Here is a 20,131-nt window from a genome sequence, read left to right as displayed (position 1 = left end):
AAAAGTTGGAACGTTCAAAAAATGTCGAGGTTCAGAAAAAAGATAAAATAATTTTCAGTGAAATTCCTACCAAAATGCAGTACCTAAACGTACTTTATTGTACTCTAATAAATTTTCCAAAGTTTCAGCTCGATATTTTATTTATAAAAAAAGTTCTTAGGTTCAAAAAAACATCCAGTGAACCGAAAAAGTGAGGTCGGTAATATAGGTATTTAGCTGTGTTACATGCCCTTAATTTAAGAGAATTCAGAAAAATTAAAAATAATACCTAGGAATCAAAAATTTTAATAAATTAAAAAGAATTAAATTAATTTAGACAGTTCAAGGAATTTCATAGAATTTGAGAGACTTGAAGGTTGATTCAAGAGAGTTCAGAATAATTTAAAAGAATTTTAAAAAATTCAAAGATTTCAATAAATTTAAAAGTTTCAACAAACTTGAAAGAATTGAAAGATTTCACGAGAATTTAAGGAATAAAAATAATTTAAGAGCGTTCGAAAGCATTGAGAAGATGTACACCTGAATTAATTAGTGATTAACCCATCATATATTTTAGAAATTTGTTATCAAGTCAAATTTTTTTATTAGGTCAAAATTTTCAAGATTGGACACTTTTTGTAATTAAAAAAAGTGTTTTTGTAATTAATAAAATTTTTTTTTTATATTCGCAGTTACAAAAGTTAAAACACTTATAAATTAGAAATATTCAAAATTGGGGAAGTTTCCAGTCTACTTTAATTCTTAATCGAAATATTGGCGAGACAATAATTTTAAGAGTGTCGCAAATAACTGAATTAAATTGGAGTTTCTAATTTTGTATTACGTTATTTGTCATTTACAATTTAATAGCATCCTCTAATGTAATGAGTGATAAGTAATAATTAACGATGTTGTAAAATAATTAACCAAATCACGAGATCTCAGGTGATTAATATTAATACCAAATTAAGCTCAAAAAGTGCCTTAATTTTACAAAACTACGGCAGCTAGTTTTTTTTTTTTTTTAATGTAATTGTGAATGTTTTTATTAAGTATGGTAGTAATTGTTATGGAGCAAGTTGTGACCATTGAAAACTCCATAATATGGATTGTAATTTTTTATAAATAACTTTAGGACATTCCTAGTAATATTTAAGATTTCGAAAAAATATTTCGTAAACCTTTAATTTTTTTATAAGTCTTTATTTTTTATATTTGAAAGAAAATACAAGTCTAATTGAAAAATTTTTTTTCTTGTAATGTGTGCTTTTAATTTCTAATATTTTTTTTTTAAACTCTTCTTTCAGAGGCCGTACTTAAATTACGTAATCCCTTTACTGTACGTAATTTTTAGTTTCCAGAAATGTTTTACTAATTCTTTTTAGTAGAATTAATTAATATTAATATTCAAATACCAGGATTTTAATCTTGCAACACTTTTAATATAGAATTTGTTTACAAACGCAATAAAACAGATAGAAATTTTCAAATTTATTAATGTATTTTAAACAAAGAAAAGATAATTTCCCAACATAAAAATGTATTGAGTATAGAAAATGGCATTTTTTCGTTAACTTTTCGGTTGAAAATTCAACTCTTTTTTTTTGAAAGTCTATCTTTTTTATCTGAAAGTTTACCTGTTTTAGCAGAAATTAAATCATTTTTTGATACTTAACTATTTCGTAGAAAATTGACTTTTTGTTTAAAATTTATATTTTGGTGTTGAAAAATGAACTGAAATATTTACTGGATGAAAGTTCCACTTATATAAAAAAATTTGTTTTTTAACACAAATTCATCTGTTTTAGTACAAAATTGATCCGTTTTGGATAAAAATGCAACTATTTGGTAGAAAATTAATCCACGTTAAAAAATTCATAGTTTGATCATGAAAACACGACTAAAATCTTTTTCAACAGAAAATTCAACTGTTTTTTTGAAAATTGATCTTTTTCATTTAAAACTTCATCTATTCTAGAAGAAATTTCATTTTTTGTATGAAAATGCAACTTTTTGGTTAAAAATCGTTCTTCTATGCTTGATAATTCAACTAATTTATTTAAAAGATTTGATTGAATCACTTTTTTCGTTAAAGATTTATATTTTAAGTTGAAAAGTTATCTCGTGGGTGAAAAGTTTAATTATCTTGTTATAAATTAATCTTTTTTAATTTAAAATTCAACTAGTTAAAAATTCACATATTTTGTTAAAAATGTGTCTTTTTGGTAGAAAATTCATCTTTTTCGTTGAAAAATCATCTTTCGGGTACAAGATTTAACTATTTGTTTGAAAATTCGTATTTTTTGGTTAAAAATTTATTTTTTAAATAATAAATGAACACTTCCATTTTTGGAAGAAAATTCAATCTTTTAAGATGAACATTCATCTATTTTGTTCAAAATTTACTTATTTTTTGAAAATTAGTTGTTTTGGTGAAAAATTAATTTTTTAAATGAAAATCGAACTATTCTATTTTTTGTAGAAAATGTATTCTTTTAAGTTAAAAGTTCAACTATTTGGCAAAAAATTGAACCTTTTTAGTTAAAATTCAACTATCTGTTTTAGTAAAAAATTGATCTTTTTTGGATAAAAATGCAACTATTTGGTAGAGAATTTAACAATTTTTTTACAAATTCATCCTTTTTGGTTGAAAAAATTAATTTTTTGGAATAAAAATTCAATTTTTTCCTAGAAATTTTATTTTTTTATTACCAAAATTTAATTTTTGATGTTACCGAGTTAACTGGATTATTTTTTTTATGAAAACTAAACTTTTTTTTGATAAAGAATTCTTCTGCTGTAAGATAAATTTCATATTTTTTGATAAAAATGCAAGTATTTGCTAGAGAATTCAACAATTTTTAAAAAACGTCATCCTTTTTTATTAAAAATTCATCTTTTTGCATTGAAAATTAAATTTTTTTGGTAGAAAATTATTGCTTGTTAAAAAAAATTCATAGTTTGAGCGTGAAAACTCAACGAAAATCTTTTTCAACAGAAAATTCAACTATTTTTTTTTGAAGATTTATCTTTTTGATTAAAAATCGTTCTTCTTTGCCTGATAATTCAACTAATTTTTTTAAAAACATTTGGTTGAATCGCTTTGTTAAGAAATCACTTTTTTGTCTGGTTGAAAATTTAACTGTTCAGTAAAAAATACTTATTTTGTTGTTCTTTAGAATTCATTTTTTAGGATTGATATTTTCTTTTTTTTGCGTAAAAATTCACCAGTTTCATGTAAAATTAATTTTTTGTTAAACAGTCATATTTTTTGTTTGAAAATTTAATTTCGATAAAGAAAATTTGTCTTCTGGTTTGAAGGTTCAATAATTTAGATAAACTTTTATTTATTTTTGTAGTAAAAAATCTTGATTTGTTGGAAATTCGTCTTTTTGGTTTTAAAATTCTTTTCTTTTGTTGTATAAATTTCATTCTTTTTTTTATTAAAATATAAACTATTGCACTTTTGCGTTGGCAATTTGTTTTTTTAGGTTGAATATTCAACAATTATGTTAAAAATTCAATTTATTTGTTGAAAATTCCAGTATTTTGTTAAAAAGTTATCTTTTAAAGTAGACTAAAATTTTTGTTTTGTTTGAAATAAATCAATACATTTGGAAATTTTTAACTTGTATATGAAGCACTATAATTCCCGAAAAAAAAATTATATTCAACCGCTGATATAACCTGAACAATAAAAATATTGTTAAAAATCATAAATTCTCCTAAATTCTGGCATATTCTCGGTTATATAATTTGATCGACCATTGCGCCATCTGGTGCCGAAAACTGGAACTAAAAAGAGCAGGTACAATTTTAAAGATGTATTTTAAGTTTTGGGTAAAAGTGTTTTTATGATTGTTTTGTGAACAATAAAATAATCATTGAATACTACAAACAAATCGTTTTAGATCGAATTTTCCATCTTTTACAGCAAAAAAAAAAACACATTTTTGTCCATAAATTTTATATGATGTATGTAGCGACAAATTTTACCCAAATTATGCAAAGAATACGAATAATCGAAGATTGAAATTGAAATACGAATTCTAACTTAACTTTTAGATCAGATTTTTAAAACAGTAAATATTTCATATTAATAAAAATTTACTTTATATTCATTTTTGCTCCAAAATAAGTCCATTTGAGTGTATAATAGATTGAAAATCACTGTAAAAAATACAATAATTGTTTGTTTTTTTAGAAAAAATTTTCTGTAAAAAATTTATTTTTTACTATATGAGATGTAAATTAATGCATATTAATTAATTAATGTAAAAAAATATTATATGCACAAATTAAAATGCACCTATAAAATCGTACCTATTCTTTCTATTTCGGATTTTGGTCACCAGGGTGCGGATCTCAGTTTAACCATTCCCAATACAAAAAACAAGAAATTCAAAACAAAAAAAAAAGAATTTTCAAAAAATAAAGTTTTTTTACTCAAGAAAGGAGTAAAAGTTTATCTATATTGTTTAAAATTCAAGCCAAAAGACGAATTTTCTGTAAAAAAAATTGAATTTACAAATCCAAAAATATCACTTCAGAAAAAAATTCATTTTCCAGGAAACTGATGCATTTTTACTCAACAAAAATGAAATTTAAAAACAAGGATATTATTTTTCTTAACAAAAAAGAAGAATTTTCAACTAAAAAAGATGAATCTTACAAAATGGAAGTTACATTTTCAGTTTAAAAATTAATTTTAAACAAAGAAAAGACTTTTCCTCTAAATAATTAAATTTTCATCAGAATATGTAAGCTTTCAACCAAAAAGGTGCATTTTTAACTAAAAATATAAATATTTAAAAAAAAATGATACAACCAATTCTTTTAGACAAAATAGTTGAATAGTTGAATCAAAGAAGAAAAATTTGTAAAAACCAAGTTGCATTAAAAAAAAAGTGTTTTCTACTAAAACAGATGAATTTTTAAATCAAAAAGATCAAAATATTAATTTTTAAACAAGAAATAAGTTTCTACGAAAAAATTTAATTCTCAGTCCAAAAAAGAGAATTTTTTAAACAAGAAAGGATAATTTTTTAACAAAGTATTTGAATTTTCCACCAAATAGTTTCATTTTTATCCAAAAATATGAAATTTGTACTAAAACAGATAAATTTTTAATAAAAAATTACATTTTTTTAAGTTAAAACTTTCATCCAGAAAATAATGTAGTGCATTTTCACCAACAAAATATAAATTTTCAACAAAAAGTAAATTTTCTACGAAGCAGTTCAATTTTTAACAAAAAGTATGACTTTATAACAAAATAGTTTAATTTTTAACCCAAGAGTTGCATTCTTGTCCAAGAAAGATACAATTTCTCTTAGAACAGATACATTTTTATTAAATTTGTTTTTAAATAGTTGAATTTTTATCCAAAAAAGATTCCAGTTGACTTTTAAACATCAAAATATGCAGTTTTTAAAACGAAAAAACAAGTTTCTACGGAAGAAATTAAATTTTCAAACCAAAAAGACGAATTTTTTTAATCAAAAAAGGATAAATTTCTAACAAAATAGTTGAATTCTCTACCAAATAGTTGCATTTTTTGTTTGAAAATTAGTTCATTTTTCAACAACAAAATATAAATTTTGTAACATAAAACGAAATATTTAAATTTTTGACAAAACAGTAGAATTTTCAACAAAATGTAAGACTTTTTAAAAAATAGTTTAATTTTTAACCCTTTAACGGCACACTTCCAAATACACCTTCAGATATTTTTAGCTGAAAAAAATAATAAGTTGTGTTAAAACAATGCAAAATAGGAAAAAAATATCTCCAAAGCCTTAGTGATAATTTAAGTCTTTGAAAAAAAATACTTGAAAAAAAAACGTAGACAATCGGAGAAAAATCGTAAAGCACCCTGGGTGTCGGATACCCAGTGAAGTTTAAGAGTTAACCAAACTGTTGTACTCATACCCAAGAAAGATACATTTTTAATTTAAAAAATTTTTTAAACAGTTGAATTTTCATCCAGAAAATATTTCATTTCTCCTTTAAACACCAAGATATTAAATTTAAACAAAAAGTAAGTTTTCAGCGAAATAGTTAAGTTTTTAACAAAACAGCAGGATTTTCAACCAAACCCTTGCATTTTTATTTTAAAAATGTCATTTCGGCCAAAGCAGGTGAATTTTTAAATAAAAAAAAAATAATTTATTTAAAAAAAGACGAATTTTAAACAAAAAATAAATTTTCTAGGAAATAGTTGAATATTGAACAAATTAGTTAGATTTTTATCCAATGAAGATACAATAATTCTGATAAAAATATTAACTTTTAAATAAAAAAAACAACATTTCAGAAAAAATTGTTTTCATCCGAAAAGGATGTCTTTTAAAAAAAAATCGTAAAGTTTTCTAAGCAAATAATAAAACTAGGAGAAAGTTTTGGCGAATTTACAAAAATTCTGTTACGTAATTTAAGTACAGCCGCTTAATCGCTATACAAACCAACTAAAAAATTTGCATTTTTAAGTAACTTCGGAATGTGTTTTCGCCTGAATTGATTATGTTATTTTCGAGTGAATTTTTTTGTTTGAAATTTCATAACTCATTATAAAATCATCCGTAATTCTGCAGGCGAAACGCAGGATATTCACATACGGGTGACGCATCACCACAATTTTTCACCACGGCGTAAGTAAAGTATTAAGAAAAATAAAACGATTTCAATTTAAAAAGGAAATCGATATTTTTTCTCTCAACTATTTTACATCTCCTGTAAAATAAAAAAAAAAGCTTATTTCATTCCAGGGACCGTGCGCAGTTGGGTTGTATGACGAAAACTGAATTAGAAAGAAAAAGAAAGTGTATATAATTAATTTATTATTCCCTTAAAATGAATAAAACTACTTCTACGTATTTAAACTTAAAGCGACTGATTGTGAATATTGTAATTATTATTTAATTTTCTATTTGCTTTAGAATACACGTTTTAAATTAAATTCCAGAGTCAAATAAATCTCGATTTTCTGAAGGCAGAATTAAAGAAAACAAAAAAGAATGTTGTGCACGATTTTTTATTCGCTGATCGAATAGCATTTTGTATTTTATTTCGTTCCGTTTTTATTATAGTTTATCATATATTGTCTATTTAAAATTATCATTAGGTAAATACCTCGATAAATACCGTCATTGAAAAAAATGGAAACAGTAACCAAGGCTCTTTGTTGAAATAAACTTGTTTCGTTTGTTAATTGATTTTTCTTTTTTATATGAACCCTTGCTTTTTTCCCAGTTAAACTTAAGATACTTGTGTAAATTAATAGTTAATTTATAACGATAAAGGATTTTTTAAAAATTTATATTGCTGTTCCACGTTCCAAATTGAGTTTCGTTTCTCTGGTGTGTTCGCCGTAGAAACGTTCCAGTTTTTGGTTGAATCTCGCGTTCCTTTCATTGATATAATCAATGTCAGCGTCGTCGTTGTGCATGCGACGTCTGCTGTATTTGTTCCGTTTCGCAATCCTAAAATTGAGAAAATATATTTTTTAGTATTGAAGTATTTTTAAAATAATTGGATATTTTATAATTCTGTAAGTAGAATATATCTCTATTGAGCATCAGTGACTAAAATATAACTACGGCGCAGTCAAAATAAGCGCATAACTCTACCGCGCAGACGACAGTAGCGCATATCTGTACTGCGCAGGCCACAACTGCGTAAATCCCTACTGCGCATCTGGTAGCAGCGCGCGCATCTGGTAGCAGCGCACATCTCTACTGCGCATTTCAATCTTATTATGGCAGTGTAATGGAGCAAATGTCAAAATTTCGGCTGCACAAACATATTAGACATGAAAAATTAAATTCTGTGTAAATTCAAAAAGTTACGAACAACAAATTTTAAAGTTAAATTCAAACAAATTTACAATAATGAAAGGTTCATTTAAGAGAGTTAAAAAAAAAGATTTTAAAGAATTCAAAACAAATAATTTCAAATAATTAAACGAATTAAAAACAATTCAAGAGCATTCAACAAAATTTGAGAGAATTCAAGAAAATTGAACGTTCATTCCAGAGAATTCAAAAGAATTCAAGAGATTTAAAAATAATTTAAGAGATTTCCGAAGAATTGAAAAGAATTAATTGTGAATTAAAACATACCAAAAGAATTAAAATTATTTAAAAGAATTCAATGAATTCAAAAAGTTCAAGGAATTCAAAATACATGAGGGGAATTCAAAGGTAATTTAAGAGAATTGAAATAATTTAAGAAAATTCATGGTTAATTCAAAGAGTTCCAGGAATTCAATGCTGATTCAAGAGAATTCAAAAGAATTTAAGAGAAATAACAGAGAATTCAAGGGTAATTGAAAACAATTTAAGATTCAAGGTTGATTCAAGATAAATAAAAAAAATCAAGAGACTCAATACAAGAGAATTAAACAGAATTTAAGAAAATATCAAAAAATTTAAAAGAATGAAATTTGAATTTAAAAAAATTCGAAGGAATACAATTATATCCAAAGGTTTTTAAAGAATTCAAAGAAATTCAAAGGTTTAAGTAAATTCAAAAGATTTCAATGAATTTAAAGGTAATTTGGGAGAATTGAACGAGTTCAAGAATAGTCATGCCGAATTCAAAGAGTTCAAGGAATTCAATGCTGATTTAAAAGAATTTAAGAAAATTTAAGAGAATTAAAACAAAAAAAATTTAAGGGCAATCCCAAAATTTTAAGATACTTCATGGATAATTTAAGAGAATTCAACCAAATTTAAGGGATTCAAGAGAAATCAAAAGATTTCAAGAGAATTATTGGTTAAATAGAATTTTTAAAAATCTCAAAAAATTTAAAAAAATGCGAATTCAACAAAAAAAATAAAGAGAATTAAATTAATTCCAGTGAATTCGAAGTAATTCAAAGATTTAAGTAAATTCGGAAGATTTCAATGAATTCAAAAGTAATTTAAGAGAATTGAAAGAATTTAAGAAAACTCATGCTTAATTCAAAAGAATTTAAGAGGCTTTAAGGTTCATTCAAGAAAAATCAAAAAATTTAAGATAATTCTTGGTTAGTTCAATGATAATTTGAGGGGATTCAAAAGGTTTATTAAAGATAATTCAAAAAATTCAAGAGAATTAAACAGAATTTAAGAAAATATCAAAGAATTTAAAAGAATTAATTGTAAATTGAAAAAAATCAAGAGAATTCAATTAAATCCAAAGAATTAAAAATAATTCAAAGGAATTCAGAGGTTTAAGTAAATTCAAAAGATTTCAATGAATGCAAATAGTTCAAGGAATTCAAAGGTAATTTAACAGAATTGACAGAATTGAAGAAAATGCATGCTTAATTCAAGGAATTCAAAGAGTTCAAGGAATCCAATTCAAGAGAATTAAAAAAAAATTTAGGAAAATTTAAGAGAATTGAAAAGAATTTTAGGGAATTCAAGGTTGGTTAAAGAGAATTCAAAAGATTTTAAGAGGATTAAAGTTTAGTTCAATACTAATTGAAGGGGATTCAAGGTTAATTAAACAGAATTTAAGAGACTTAATACTAGAGAATTATACAGATTTTGAGAGAATTCCGAACAATTTAAAATAATTAATTGTGAATTTTTCTTTTGTAAAAAATAAGAATAAAAATTAAACAATATAATTTTTGAAGAAAAAAAAAGACAAAAGTTTAAAAAATGTAAGGTTAATTAAATTAAACTCAAAAAAATTTTAAATTATTATAGATTAATTCAAGACAGCTCAAAAGAAAGAACTTTAAAGCATTCTAAAGAAATAACTTCAAATAATTCAAGGTTTACGCGAGAAGAATCAAAATAATTCAAGAGATTGTAAAATAATTCAAAATAAGACAAGATAATTAAAACAATTCAAGAGAATTCAAAAGAATTTAAGAGACTTCAATGTCAATTCAAGAAAATTCGAAACAACTTAGGGGGCCTCAAGGTTAATTTAAAAGATTTAAAGAGAATTCAAAAGAAAGAATTTCAAAGAATTCAAAAGAAATGAGTTCAAACAATTCCAAAAAATTTAAAAGTATTCAAAATATTTTAAGAGGATTTAAGTTTAATTTAAACTTAATTCAAGGCAATTCAAAAGAATTAAGGACACTTCAAGGTTAATTAAAGATAATTCAAAAGATAAAAAAAATCGAGGTTAATCCAAGGGAATTTAAAAGAAATAATCTCAAAGAATTCCATAAATTTAAAATAATTCAAAAAACTAATCTCAAAGAATTTAAAAAAAAATACTTCTGATAATTTAAAAAAAATCTACAGAATTTAAGGAATTCCAAACATTTTACGAGGCTACAGGGTTCATTCAAGAGTATTAAAAAGAATTTAAAAGACTTAAAGGTTAATTTAAGAGAATTTAAAAGAATTCAATGAATTTAAAATTAACTATCGTTGATTGAAGAGAGTTCAACAGAAAGAAATTCAAAGAATTTGAGGGATTTAAAAGAATTTAGGGTTAATGCAAGAAAATTTAAAAAAATCGATGCTAATTCAAGAGAATTCAAATAAAAGAATTAGAAGAAAGAAGTTTTTAAAGAATTCCAAAAATTCTAGGCCAATTCAAGCGAATTCAAAAAATTTTAAGAGCATTCAAGGTTAGTTTAAGAGAATTAAAAAGAATTTAAGAGATTTCAAGTTCAATTAAATAGAATTCAAAGCATGAAAAAAAATCAAGGGCAATCAGAAGAAGTCATTCCAAAGAATTCCATGAATTTAAAGAAATTCAAAACAATAATTTCAAAGAATTAAAAAAAGGACTTTTAATCATACAAAAAACTTCAAAGAATTCAAGAAATTTCAGGAATTTAAAAGGATTTACGGCATTACAGGATTAATTCAAGAGTATTACAAATAATTAAAAGAATTTAAGGTTAATACAAGAGAATTAAAAAGATTTGCAGAGGATTTAATCTTAATTCAAAATAATTGTAGAGACTTCGATGTTAATTCAAGAGAATTTAAGAGACAACTAAACTAATTCAAAAGAAAGAATTTCGAAGAATTCCAGGAATTGAAAAGAAATTAAGTTTCATTGAAGAGAATATACAAAAATAAGAATTTGAAAGAATAAAAAGAGAGAAAAAAATAGTTAAAGGAATTCCAAAGAAGTCTAGGGATTTAAAAGAATTTATTGTTAATGTAGGAGAATTACAAAAAATCCCGCTGCCAATTCAAGAGGATTAAAAAGAATTTAGGAGATTTTAATGTTAATTCAAAAGAATTCAAAAGATTATTTTAAAAAATGTTAATTCAAGACATTAAAAAAAATTTCAATTAATTCAAATAATTCCAGATATTTAAAAGAATCCAAGGTTAATTCAAGAGAATTTAATATAAAAAAGTTGAAAGAAATCCAAATAATTCTAGGAATATAAAAGAATTCAAGGTTAATGCAAGAGAATTAAAAAAAATTGAGACCGATTAAAGAGAATTCAAAAGAAAGAATGTAAAAGAATTTGAAAGTATTAAAAAGAAAGAAGTTCAAATAATTCCAAAGAATTCAAGGAATTTAAAAGAAATAAAAAAAATTCCAGTCCAATTCAAGAGTATTCAAAAGAATTAATTAAAGAGAATTAAAAAGATTTTAAGAAAATTGAACGTAAGTTTGAGCGAATTCAAAATAAATAATTTCAAACAATTCCAAAGAAATAAAAAAAGGACTTCTAATAATTCCAAAGAATTCTAAAGAATTTAAGCAATTTCAGGAATTAACCATATTACAGAGTGCGTTCAAGAGAATTAAAAAGAATTAAAGATTAATGCAAGAAAATTTAAAAGATTAACAGAGGATTCTAGAATTATTAAAAATAGATTTAAAATCATTCAGGAAACTTCAATGTTAATTCAAGAGAATTTAACAGGATTCAAGGTTGATTAAAAAAGAATGAATTTAAAAGAATTAAAAAGAAAGAAGTTCCAAGAATTGAAAGGAAGCCCAGGAATTTAAGATAATTCAATGCTAATGGAAGAAAATTACAAAAAATTCCGAGACAAATTCAAGAGAATTCAAAAGAATCTCAATTTTAATTCAAAAGAATGAAAAAGATTCTAAGGTTAATTCAAGAGAATTAAAAAGGATTAAAAGGAATTCAAGGGTAATTCAAGACAATCAAAGGAAAATTTACCAAAGAATTTCGAAGAATTCAATTAATTTCAGGAATTTAAAAGAATCCAAGTTTAATTCAAGAGAATTCAGAAGATAAAATTCAAATCATTCCACGAATTTAAAAGAATTCAAGAGAACTTAAGAGACATTAAGGTAAATTCGAGAGAATTTCAAAGAATTCTAGGAATTTAAAATAAATTAAGTTTGATTAAATAGAATTTTAAAAAAAGAATTAGAAAGAATAAAAAGAAAGAAAAAAATAGTTCAAAGAATTCCAAAGAAGTCTAGGGATTTAAAAGAATTCATTGTTAATGTAAGAAATTTACAAACAATCCGGCTGCCAATTCAAGAGAATTTAAAAGAATTTGAAAGAATTAAAAAGGAAGAAGTTCAAATAATTCTAAACAATTAATTAAAGAGAATTAAAACGATTTTAATAAAATTAAAGGTAAATTTAAGCGAATTCAAAATAAATAGTTTCAAATAATTCCAAAGAATTAAAAAAAAGGACTTCTAATAATTCCAAAAAATTCTAAAGAATTCAAGAAATTTCAGGAATTAAAAAGAATTAACGAGATTACAGAGTTCATTAAAGAGAATTAGAAAGAATTAAAAAGACTTCAAGATTAATGCAAGAGATCTCAAAAGATTAGCAGAGGATTCCACATTCATTAAAAAGAAATTTAAAATCATTTAGGAAACTTCTCTCTTAATTCAAAAGAATTAAACAGACTTCAAGATTGATTCAAAAGAAAGAATTTCAAAGAATTCCAGAAAATTAAAAGAAATTAAGGTTGATTTAAGAGAATTCAAAAAGAAAGAATTTCAAAGAATTAAAAAGAAAGAAGTTCCAAGAATTGAAAAGAAGCCTGGGAATTTAAAAGAATTCAATGTTAATGGATGAAAATTACAAAAAATTCCGTGGCAAATTAGAGAAATCAAAACAATTTAGGGGATCTCGATTTTAATTCAAAAGAATTGAGGAAATATCAATTTTTATTCAAAAGATTTCAAAAGATTTTAAAAGGAATTTAGGGTTAATTCAAGCCAATTAAAAAGGATTTAATAGAATTCAAGACAATCAAAAGAAAATTTTCCAAAGAATTTCAAATAATTCCAGAAATATAAAAGAATCCAAGTTTCATTCAAAAGACAAAATTCAAATAATTCAAGAGAACTTAAGAGACTTTAAGGTACATTCGAGAGAATTCAAAAGAAATAATTTACAAAAATTCCAGAAATTTAAGACTGATTCGGGAGAAGTCAAAAGAAAAAATTGGAAAGAACTGGAGATAAACAAGTTCGCAGAATTCAAGGTTCAAGAGAATTCAAAAGAATTTAAGAAAATTCAACGTTCACTCAAGGGAATTCAAAAGAATTCATAAAAAATAATTCATAAGAATTCCAGAAATTTCAAAGAATTCAAGTTTGCTTCAAAGAGAATTCAAAATGAAAAATTGAAAGGAAAGCAATTTATATAATTCAAAGAATATAAAAGAATTCAAGATTAATGCAAAAAAAACGTAAGAGACTTCGATCCAAATTCAACAGAATTTAGGATATTTCAACGTTAATTCAAGAGAATTCAGGAAAATTTAAAAGAATTCAAAGTTAATTCAAGAGAATTGAAAAGATTTAAAAAGAATTTAGAGGAATTCAGGGTTAATTCAAGAGAATTCTAGGCTCTCTGCATCTGTAACTTGAATGGCTGCGCAGTAGACTAAATGTCACAAAACCTGCTGCGCAAACATTTTATAATTGGAAATTTAAATTCTTGAATTAGAAATAAATAATAAATCTTACTGTTTTTCAAGATCTTCAACCATTTTGTCGACGGCATCCTTTTTGTCCTCGACCAATCCATGGAGAATTGTATTACGGTCGCCATAGAAAGCCGGTCCCAATTTTTCTTTAGCCTCTTCATACGCATCCATGTTTGGCTTTATGCCCTTTATGTTCCGATTATATTGTCGGATTGTCGCCTGCTCATAATCCGAAAATCCTGGATCGGGATTTTTCTTCTTTTGTTTTCTAGCGATATGCTGCGCATCGAGGGCGCCCATATTTAAAAGCTTCGTTCTATCGTAATCCAAGCCCTAAAATAATTTTTGTTGTTGTTCAATGATTCGAATTATTATTTCTTAATTTTTTTATCGTGGACATAATCAACTTCTAGCTAAAAATACGTTTTTTTTTCATTTTGTTAAGAATTAGATTTTGAACAGAAAATTTAAGCATTCTATTTTTGGTTGACAATGTATCTTTTTGGACGAAAAATGAACTATTTGATTGAAATTTGATATTTTTTATTCAGAAATTAAACAAGTTCTTTGGAAATGTATGTTCTGTCTGAAAAATTCCCCACCTTTGTAGAAAATTAATCCTTATTATTAAAAATTTACATTTTTGGCATAAAATCCAACTGTTCTAGTCGAAGTTTCATCATTCTAGTAGAAAACTTATCAGTTTGGTTGAAAATTCCTTCAAATGAAAATTATTAACTGACCATTTTCTTTTTTTTTTTTTTTAATGCTGATATTTTTTGCTCAAAATTCAACAATTTATAGGTAAATTGGTATTTTTCAATTGAAAATTTTACTATTTCATTGAAAATCCACACATATGATAAAAAATCGATTTTTTGTAAGAAACTTCTCGTTTTCTTTGCAAGTTATTTTCCCGTTTAAAAAAATCTTATTTCAATCTCATCTTATTCAATTTTTCAACTGAAAATTTTACTATTCAATAGAAAATTGAACTATTTTTCTGAAAATCCTAGTATTTCGGTTTTGTTAAGAATTACATTTATAATCGAAAATTTAATTATTATATTTTGGATTGAAAATGTATTTTTTTTTTATGAAAACTCAACTATTTGGTTGAAAATTGATATTTTTTATATCAAATTCAACTATTCTGGTTAAAGATTGATTGAAAATTAATTTCTTCAAACGAAATATTTGAACGTCCACTTTTGGTTGAAATTTTATCTTTTCTTGTTCAAAATTCAACAATTTGGATGAAAATTTGTCTTTCTTAATTGAAAATTCAAAATATTCTTGTTTAAAAATTCTTCTGCTCGGTTAAAAATTTAAGTATTTCAGTTAAATATTTATCATTTTAGTTAAAAATTCATCTTTTAGGTTGAAAATAAAATTACTTGATTGAAAGTTAAACTCTTTTGTTAAAAAACAATTTTTTTTGGTTGAAGATTCATCAGCTTAATTAAAAATGTATTTCTTTAATTGAAATATGAGCTATTTGATTGAAAACTTCTTTTTCCTTTGGCTGAAATGGAATCTCTTTACCGAAAATTTAATTATTTTATTGAAAATTTGTTTCTTTTTTGTTTTCAAGTTATTATTTATTTAAACTGAAAATGTAACTATTATTCCAGTTGAATATTTCATAATTTTATTTAAAAATCCATCTTTTTGGTTGAAAATTCATTTTTCTGGTTTAAAATTTTTCTGGTTTAAAGTTCAGTAATTTTTTAAACCAAAAATTAAATTTATTTCCATTGCATATTCCATAGTTTTAGTTGAAAATTCATCTGTTTGGTTTAACATTAATTTTTTCAACTTAAATTTAATTATTTTAGTTTTGGTTAAAATTTTTTTTTATTTAACGAATAGTTTCAAGATCCTACGAATGAATTAATTTTGAAAGTTTCCAGTTACAAAGCATACTATTTTCAAAGTTTTTAAAATAACTAAACTCCAAAGAAATTATTTCTCCAAAGAAAGCATTTCTTGCAATATTTAAAATTCTGCAATTTTAATTTTGAACTCTAGGCTTTTCAATTTTACCCTTTCCTAAGTTTCAACTTTGAAATTAGAATTAAATTGGTTGAATTTCCAAACGATTTAAGCTTACTTAAATTAATTGAAATTTTAAAGGGTTTGAGTATAAACAATTTTAATATCACAATTTTTAGAGAATATATATTTTTCTTAATTGCAATTGAAGTTCGCATTTGACTTTGAAAGATTCAATTCAATATTCAATTTCAAAATGTCAAATTTTAATCGCTTCGAATTTAAAATTATTCGAATTCAAAAATTCATAATGTTTAAATATTTAATTGTGAACGCTTTTAATTAGAAATTATAAAATTTCAATTTGCTTCAAAATTTTAACTAATACAATTTTCAAAATCGAATCTAAAAATGTTTCATTTTTAACGTAAATTGTCCTATTTTCAATATTTTAATCTCAAATGATTTAAGTTTTCAATTTTGAGAGTTGCTTGAATAAATTTCGATTTCAGATAGAAGTAGACAAGAAGAATTCGAGGAAATTCTTAAAAAATGAAACTAAATTAAAAAACAATGAATTAATTTTTAAAATAATTCAAAAATAAGATCAAATTTATTGAACTGTGCAAGTTTTAAATGAGCTTGGAAAAATTAAAGAGAATGCAAAAGAATTTTATAAAATTCCTAAGCAGTTAAGGTAAGTTTGAAAGATTTCAAGATGAATTAGGGAAAAACTTTTTTTAAATTTATTGAATTCAGTAGAATGAAGTGAATTTGAAAGAATTAAAAAGAACCTAAAATAATTCAGGATAAATAAACAATAATCCAGGATGAATTCCAAATGAATTGAAAAACATACTTGAAAATCTGGTGGAATATTTAAAAAGCTAAGAAATTTCTCACTGCTTATGAATAAATTATTTGAAATCCATGAAAATATTATAAAATCCCATGAAATTACATGAAATTTGATGATAAATCTTTTTAAATATCTCGTAAAATGATCAAAAACCGTGGAAAAACCTTGAAATTGTTTAAATCTTTTGAAAATGCCATGGATTCTTAAATTTTCCTAAAATATTTCAAATCCTTTGATATCTTTTGAAAACCCTGGATTTTTTAAAGCTTTTGAAAATGCCAAGGTGCTTGAAAAAATATCTTCAAATATTTAAAATCTTTTATTCATTTTATTAATTTATTTTATTAATTGAATTAAATAGACACTTTAATAAAGTCACAAAATTCTATTGAATTAAATTAAATTAGGTTAAAATTTTTTTAAACAATTCCGAAGATTTGAAAGAATTCTGGGTGAATTACAAAAAAAATTAATCTCTTTGAATCTTTGAAACCCTAAGAAATATATTACTTTTAAAACAATAAATTCTTTAAAAACCAATAAATTTTTATTAAATTTCGTGAAATTCTATGAAATCTGGCGATATTTCCTAAAATCCTGAAAACATCTTTAAAATACCTTGAAAGCTTTAAAAAACCCTTATAATCATTAAATTCTTCGGAAGCCTTATAAAATCTCGTGAAATCTTTAAAAATATCATAAAACCTGTAAACCTGTAAAATCGTTCCATATATTCCTAAATTCAAGAAAATTTTTTATTTTAAAATATTTCAAACGCTTCGAAATCCCTTCAAATTGATAGAATTAATAAAAAATTTCCTAAAATATTTAAAATCTTTCGAAATCCTGCAAAATACCTCACTTCTCGGGAATAAATTCTTTAAAATCCACTAAAATATTATAAAATCCCCATGAAATTCTATAATGATATTTTCTGAAATCCTGGAAAATGTATTTACAATACCCTAAAATATTGCAAATCCCATGAAATCCCATTAAATTACTAAAATCAATTAGCAATTATTTGTAATAGTTTTAAGTAACCTAAAATATTTAAACCCTTTAAACTCTTCTTAAGATTTTTAAAACTATTGAAAATGCCAAGGTGCTTGTAAAAATATCTTTAAATATTTAAAATCCTTTTGCTCATTTTATTATTTTATTTTATTAATTGAATTAAATAGAAACTTTAACAAAGTCACAAAAATCCATTGAATTAAGTTAATTTAGAAGAATTAAATTGAATTTAAAATATTCAAAACAATTCAGAAAATTTGAAAGAATTCTGGGTGAATTAAAAAAATTATTTTAATCTCTTTGAATTTTTGAAACCCTAAGAAATATATAACTTTAAAAACAATAAATTCTTTAAAAACCAATAAATTTTTATTAAATTTCGTGAAATTCTATGAAATCTGGCGATATTTCCTAAAATCCTAAAAAATGTATTAAAATACCGTGAAAGCTTTAAAAAAAACCTTATAATCATTAAATTCCTCGCAAGCCTTACAAAATCCCGTGAAATCTTTAAAAATATCATAAAACCTTATAGCTTCTGTAAAATCGTTCCATATCTTTCGAAATTCAAGAAAATTTTTTATTCTAAAATATTTCAAACGCTTCGAAATCCCTTCAAATAATAGAATTAATAAAAAATTTCCTAAAATATTTTAAATCCTTCGAAATCCTATAAAATACATCACTTCTTGTAAAATAAATCTTTAAAATCCACTTAAAACTTTTAAAACTCCTGAAAATGCCAAGGTACTTGAAAAAAATCTTCAAATATTTAAAATCCTTTGCGGATTATGTAAAGAGAGTACATTTTTTGTAAGCTTGGGAAAATCACGAATTTGTACCGGAAAAAAGCCGGAAGACGAAAATTATAAAAATAGTGGCCACTCTCTATATGTACATATTAAAAAAAAATTCTTACCTTTTCTTCTGCATCTTTCCTTGCAGCTTCGTCTTGCAGAATCCAATCTGCTTGTCTTTTCCGGGACTCCCAATTTTTAGGTAAATTATCCCGTTTGCTTTCGTCAATCACTGCTTGGTGATTTTGAGTTCGAGCTTCGTTCTGAAATTTAAAAATATATATTCAGGCAAACATCTTTGCCAAACTAGGATCTCATTTTTTTCAGGTATAGTTTTTCATAGTATGGAAACTTTCATATACATTCCGCATTTTTTTAAAAATAATCGTCTCGAAATACGTATACAGTTTCAAAAGTATATTATAAGTAGTCTTTTTTTCTTGCAAGTGTGCCGCTTTTAAATCGATAGTTCTATTTTTAATCAATTTATACAGTTTTCGATTCGTTTTTATATCAAAATAACTCTCCTAAAATAATTTTGCAACAAATTTATTTTTTTTTTAAGTTATTTACAATCAAAGTTCTTGATCATTTTTTTTCAAAAATGGATTACTCGTGAACGGTTCATCGAAATTCAATAATTGAGTTATGAAAATTTTTTTATGAAGTATACTTTACGCTAAAACAATTGACGGCATTAAAAAATATTTTTTTATTGTTTAAATAATAGTTTGTTTTAAACACTTGAAAATTAATTAAACTTCTCCGCCTGCGAAAGAAATCTTCCATGTTCCAATAGATTCTACAATCTCTTTCAAAAATTTTGGTGAAAAAGAAAGTTTTTATTTTGCAGCAGTTAAAAAGTAATTGATTTTTTGTGATGGCGCTCCGACCTCCAGCGCTGGTCGAGTACGTTCAAACGCGCGTGGGTATCATATTGAGTACAATATGACACCAATTTTCGACTAAAATGATCAATGTTCATGAAAAAAATAATTCTTAATCAAGCGGTTCAACTTTCCGCAAGGTATAGTTAATTTTTTAATCAAAAAGATGAATTTTCAACCAAAAAAAAAAATTTTCTACTAAAAAGATGCATTTTCAACAAAATAGATCCATTATAAACTCAAAAAATCGATTTTCAACCAAAAGTTGAATGTTTAAGTTTTCAGTTAAAAAGATTAATTAAAGAAAAAATAATATTATCAAAATAGTTCACTTTTCCACAAAATAGATGAATTTTCAATTAAAAGAATGATGTATCATTAAAAAAAAAAAATGAATTTTTTAATAAAGTGGATGAACTTTAACCCTTAAAGTGCATTTTTGTGTACTTTCTAACGTAAATATTTCTTACGAAGTGAAATAATAATTTTTTCGATTATTTCATACTTTTTTTTCTTTGTAGATGGCTTATAACTTGCGGCAGCGCGTCATGCGAGAGCATGTTAAAATATTAAATATTAAAATGTTAAAATACAGTTATATTTCGAGCCTCGTTCTCGAGATTATACTTATTTTACCATGTAGTTACGAGGGTGGATTGATAAGTTTCCGGCCTGACCAAGAAAAACAACGTTTTTAAGAATTTTTTTTTTTTATTTCTCAACATAATCTCCTCCAAGGCT

The 20,131-nt window shown here is 24.2% G+C and overlaps 2 protein-coding genes across 4 annotated transcripts in view; one reads left to right on the top strand and one right to left on the bottom strand.

The window, feature by feature from the left end:
- Window positions 1-6,923, top strand: part of LOC117168889 (mitogen-activated protein kinase kinase kinase 7-interacting protein 3 homolog) — a 52,570-nt gene extending 45,647 nt beyond the window's left edge. For all 3 annotated transcript variants that reach the window (XM_033354808.1, XM_033354799.1, XM_033354817.1), the window contains 2 exons: window positions 6,573-6,629; window positions 6,747-6,923. In XM_033354808.1, coding sequence (XP_033210699.1) covers window positions 6,573-6,629; window positions 6,747-6,772 — 83 coding nt within the window. In that variant the 3' untranslated portion in view covers window positions 6,773-6,923. The remainder of the gene's footprint in view (window positions 1-6,572; window positions 6,630-6,746) is intronic.
- A 270-nt stretch (window positions 6,924-7,193) lies between these two features.
- The window catches only part of LOC117168898 (pre-mRNA-splicing factor Syf2), a 25,461-nt gene continuing 12,523 nt past the window's right edge, over window positions 7,194-20,131 (bottom strand). The window contains exons 2-4 of the mRNA XM_033354831.1: window positions 18,626-18,766; window positions 13,876-14,168; window positions 7,194-7,460 (exon numbers count right to left, since the gene is read on the bottom strand). Of these exons, the coding sequence (XP_033210722.1) occupies window positions 7,295-7,460; window positions 13,876-14,168; window positions 18,626-18,766 (600 nt within the window). The 3' untranslated portion in view covers window positions 7,194-7,294. The remainder of the gene's footprint in view (window positions 7,461-13,875; window positions 14,169-18,625; window positions 18,767-20,131) is intronic.

The sequence above is a fragment of the Belonocnema kinseyi genome, chromosome 1 (assembly GCF_010883055.1).
Source record: "Belonocnema kinseyi isolate 2016_QV_RU_SX_M_011 chromosome 1, B_treatae_v1, whole genome shotgun sequence".
NCBI lineage: Eukaryota > Metazoa > Arthropoda > Insecta > Hymenoptera > Cynipidae > Belonocnema > Belonocnema kinseyi.
The sequence above is the reverse complement of the archived record's forward strand: the minus strand, read 5'-3'. Positions and strand labels throughout refer to the sequence as shown.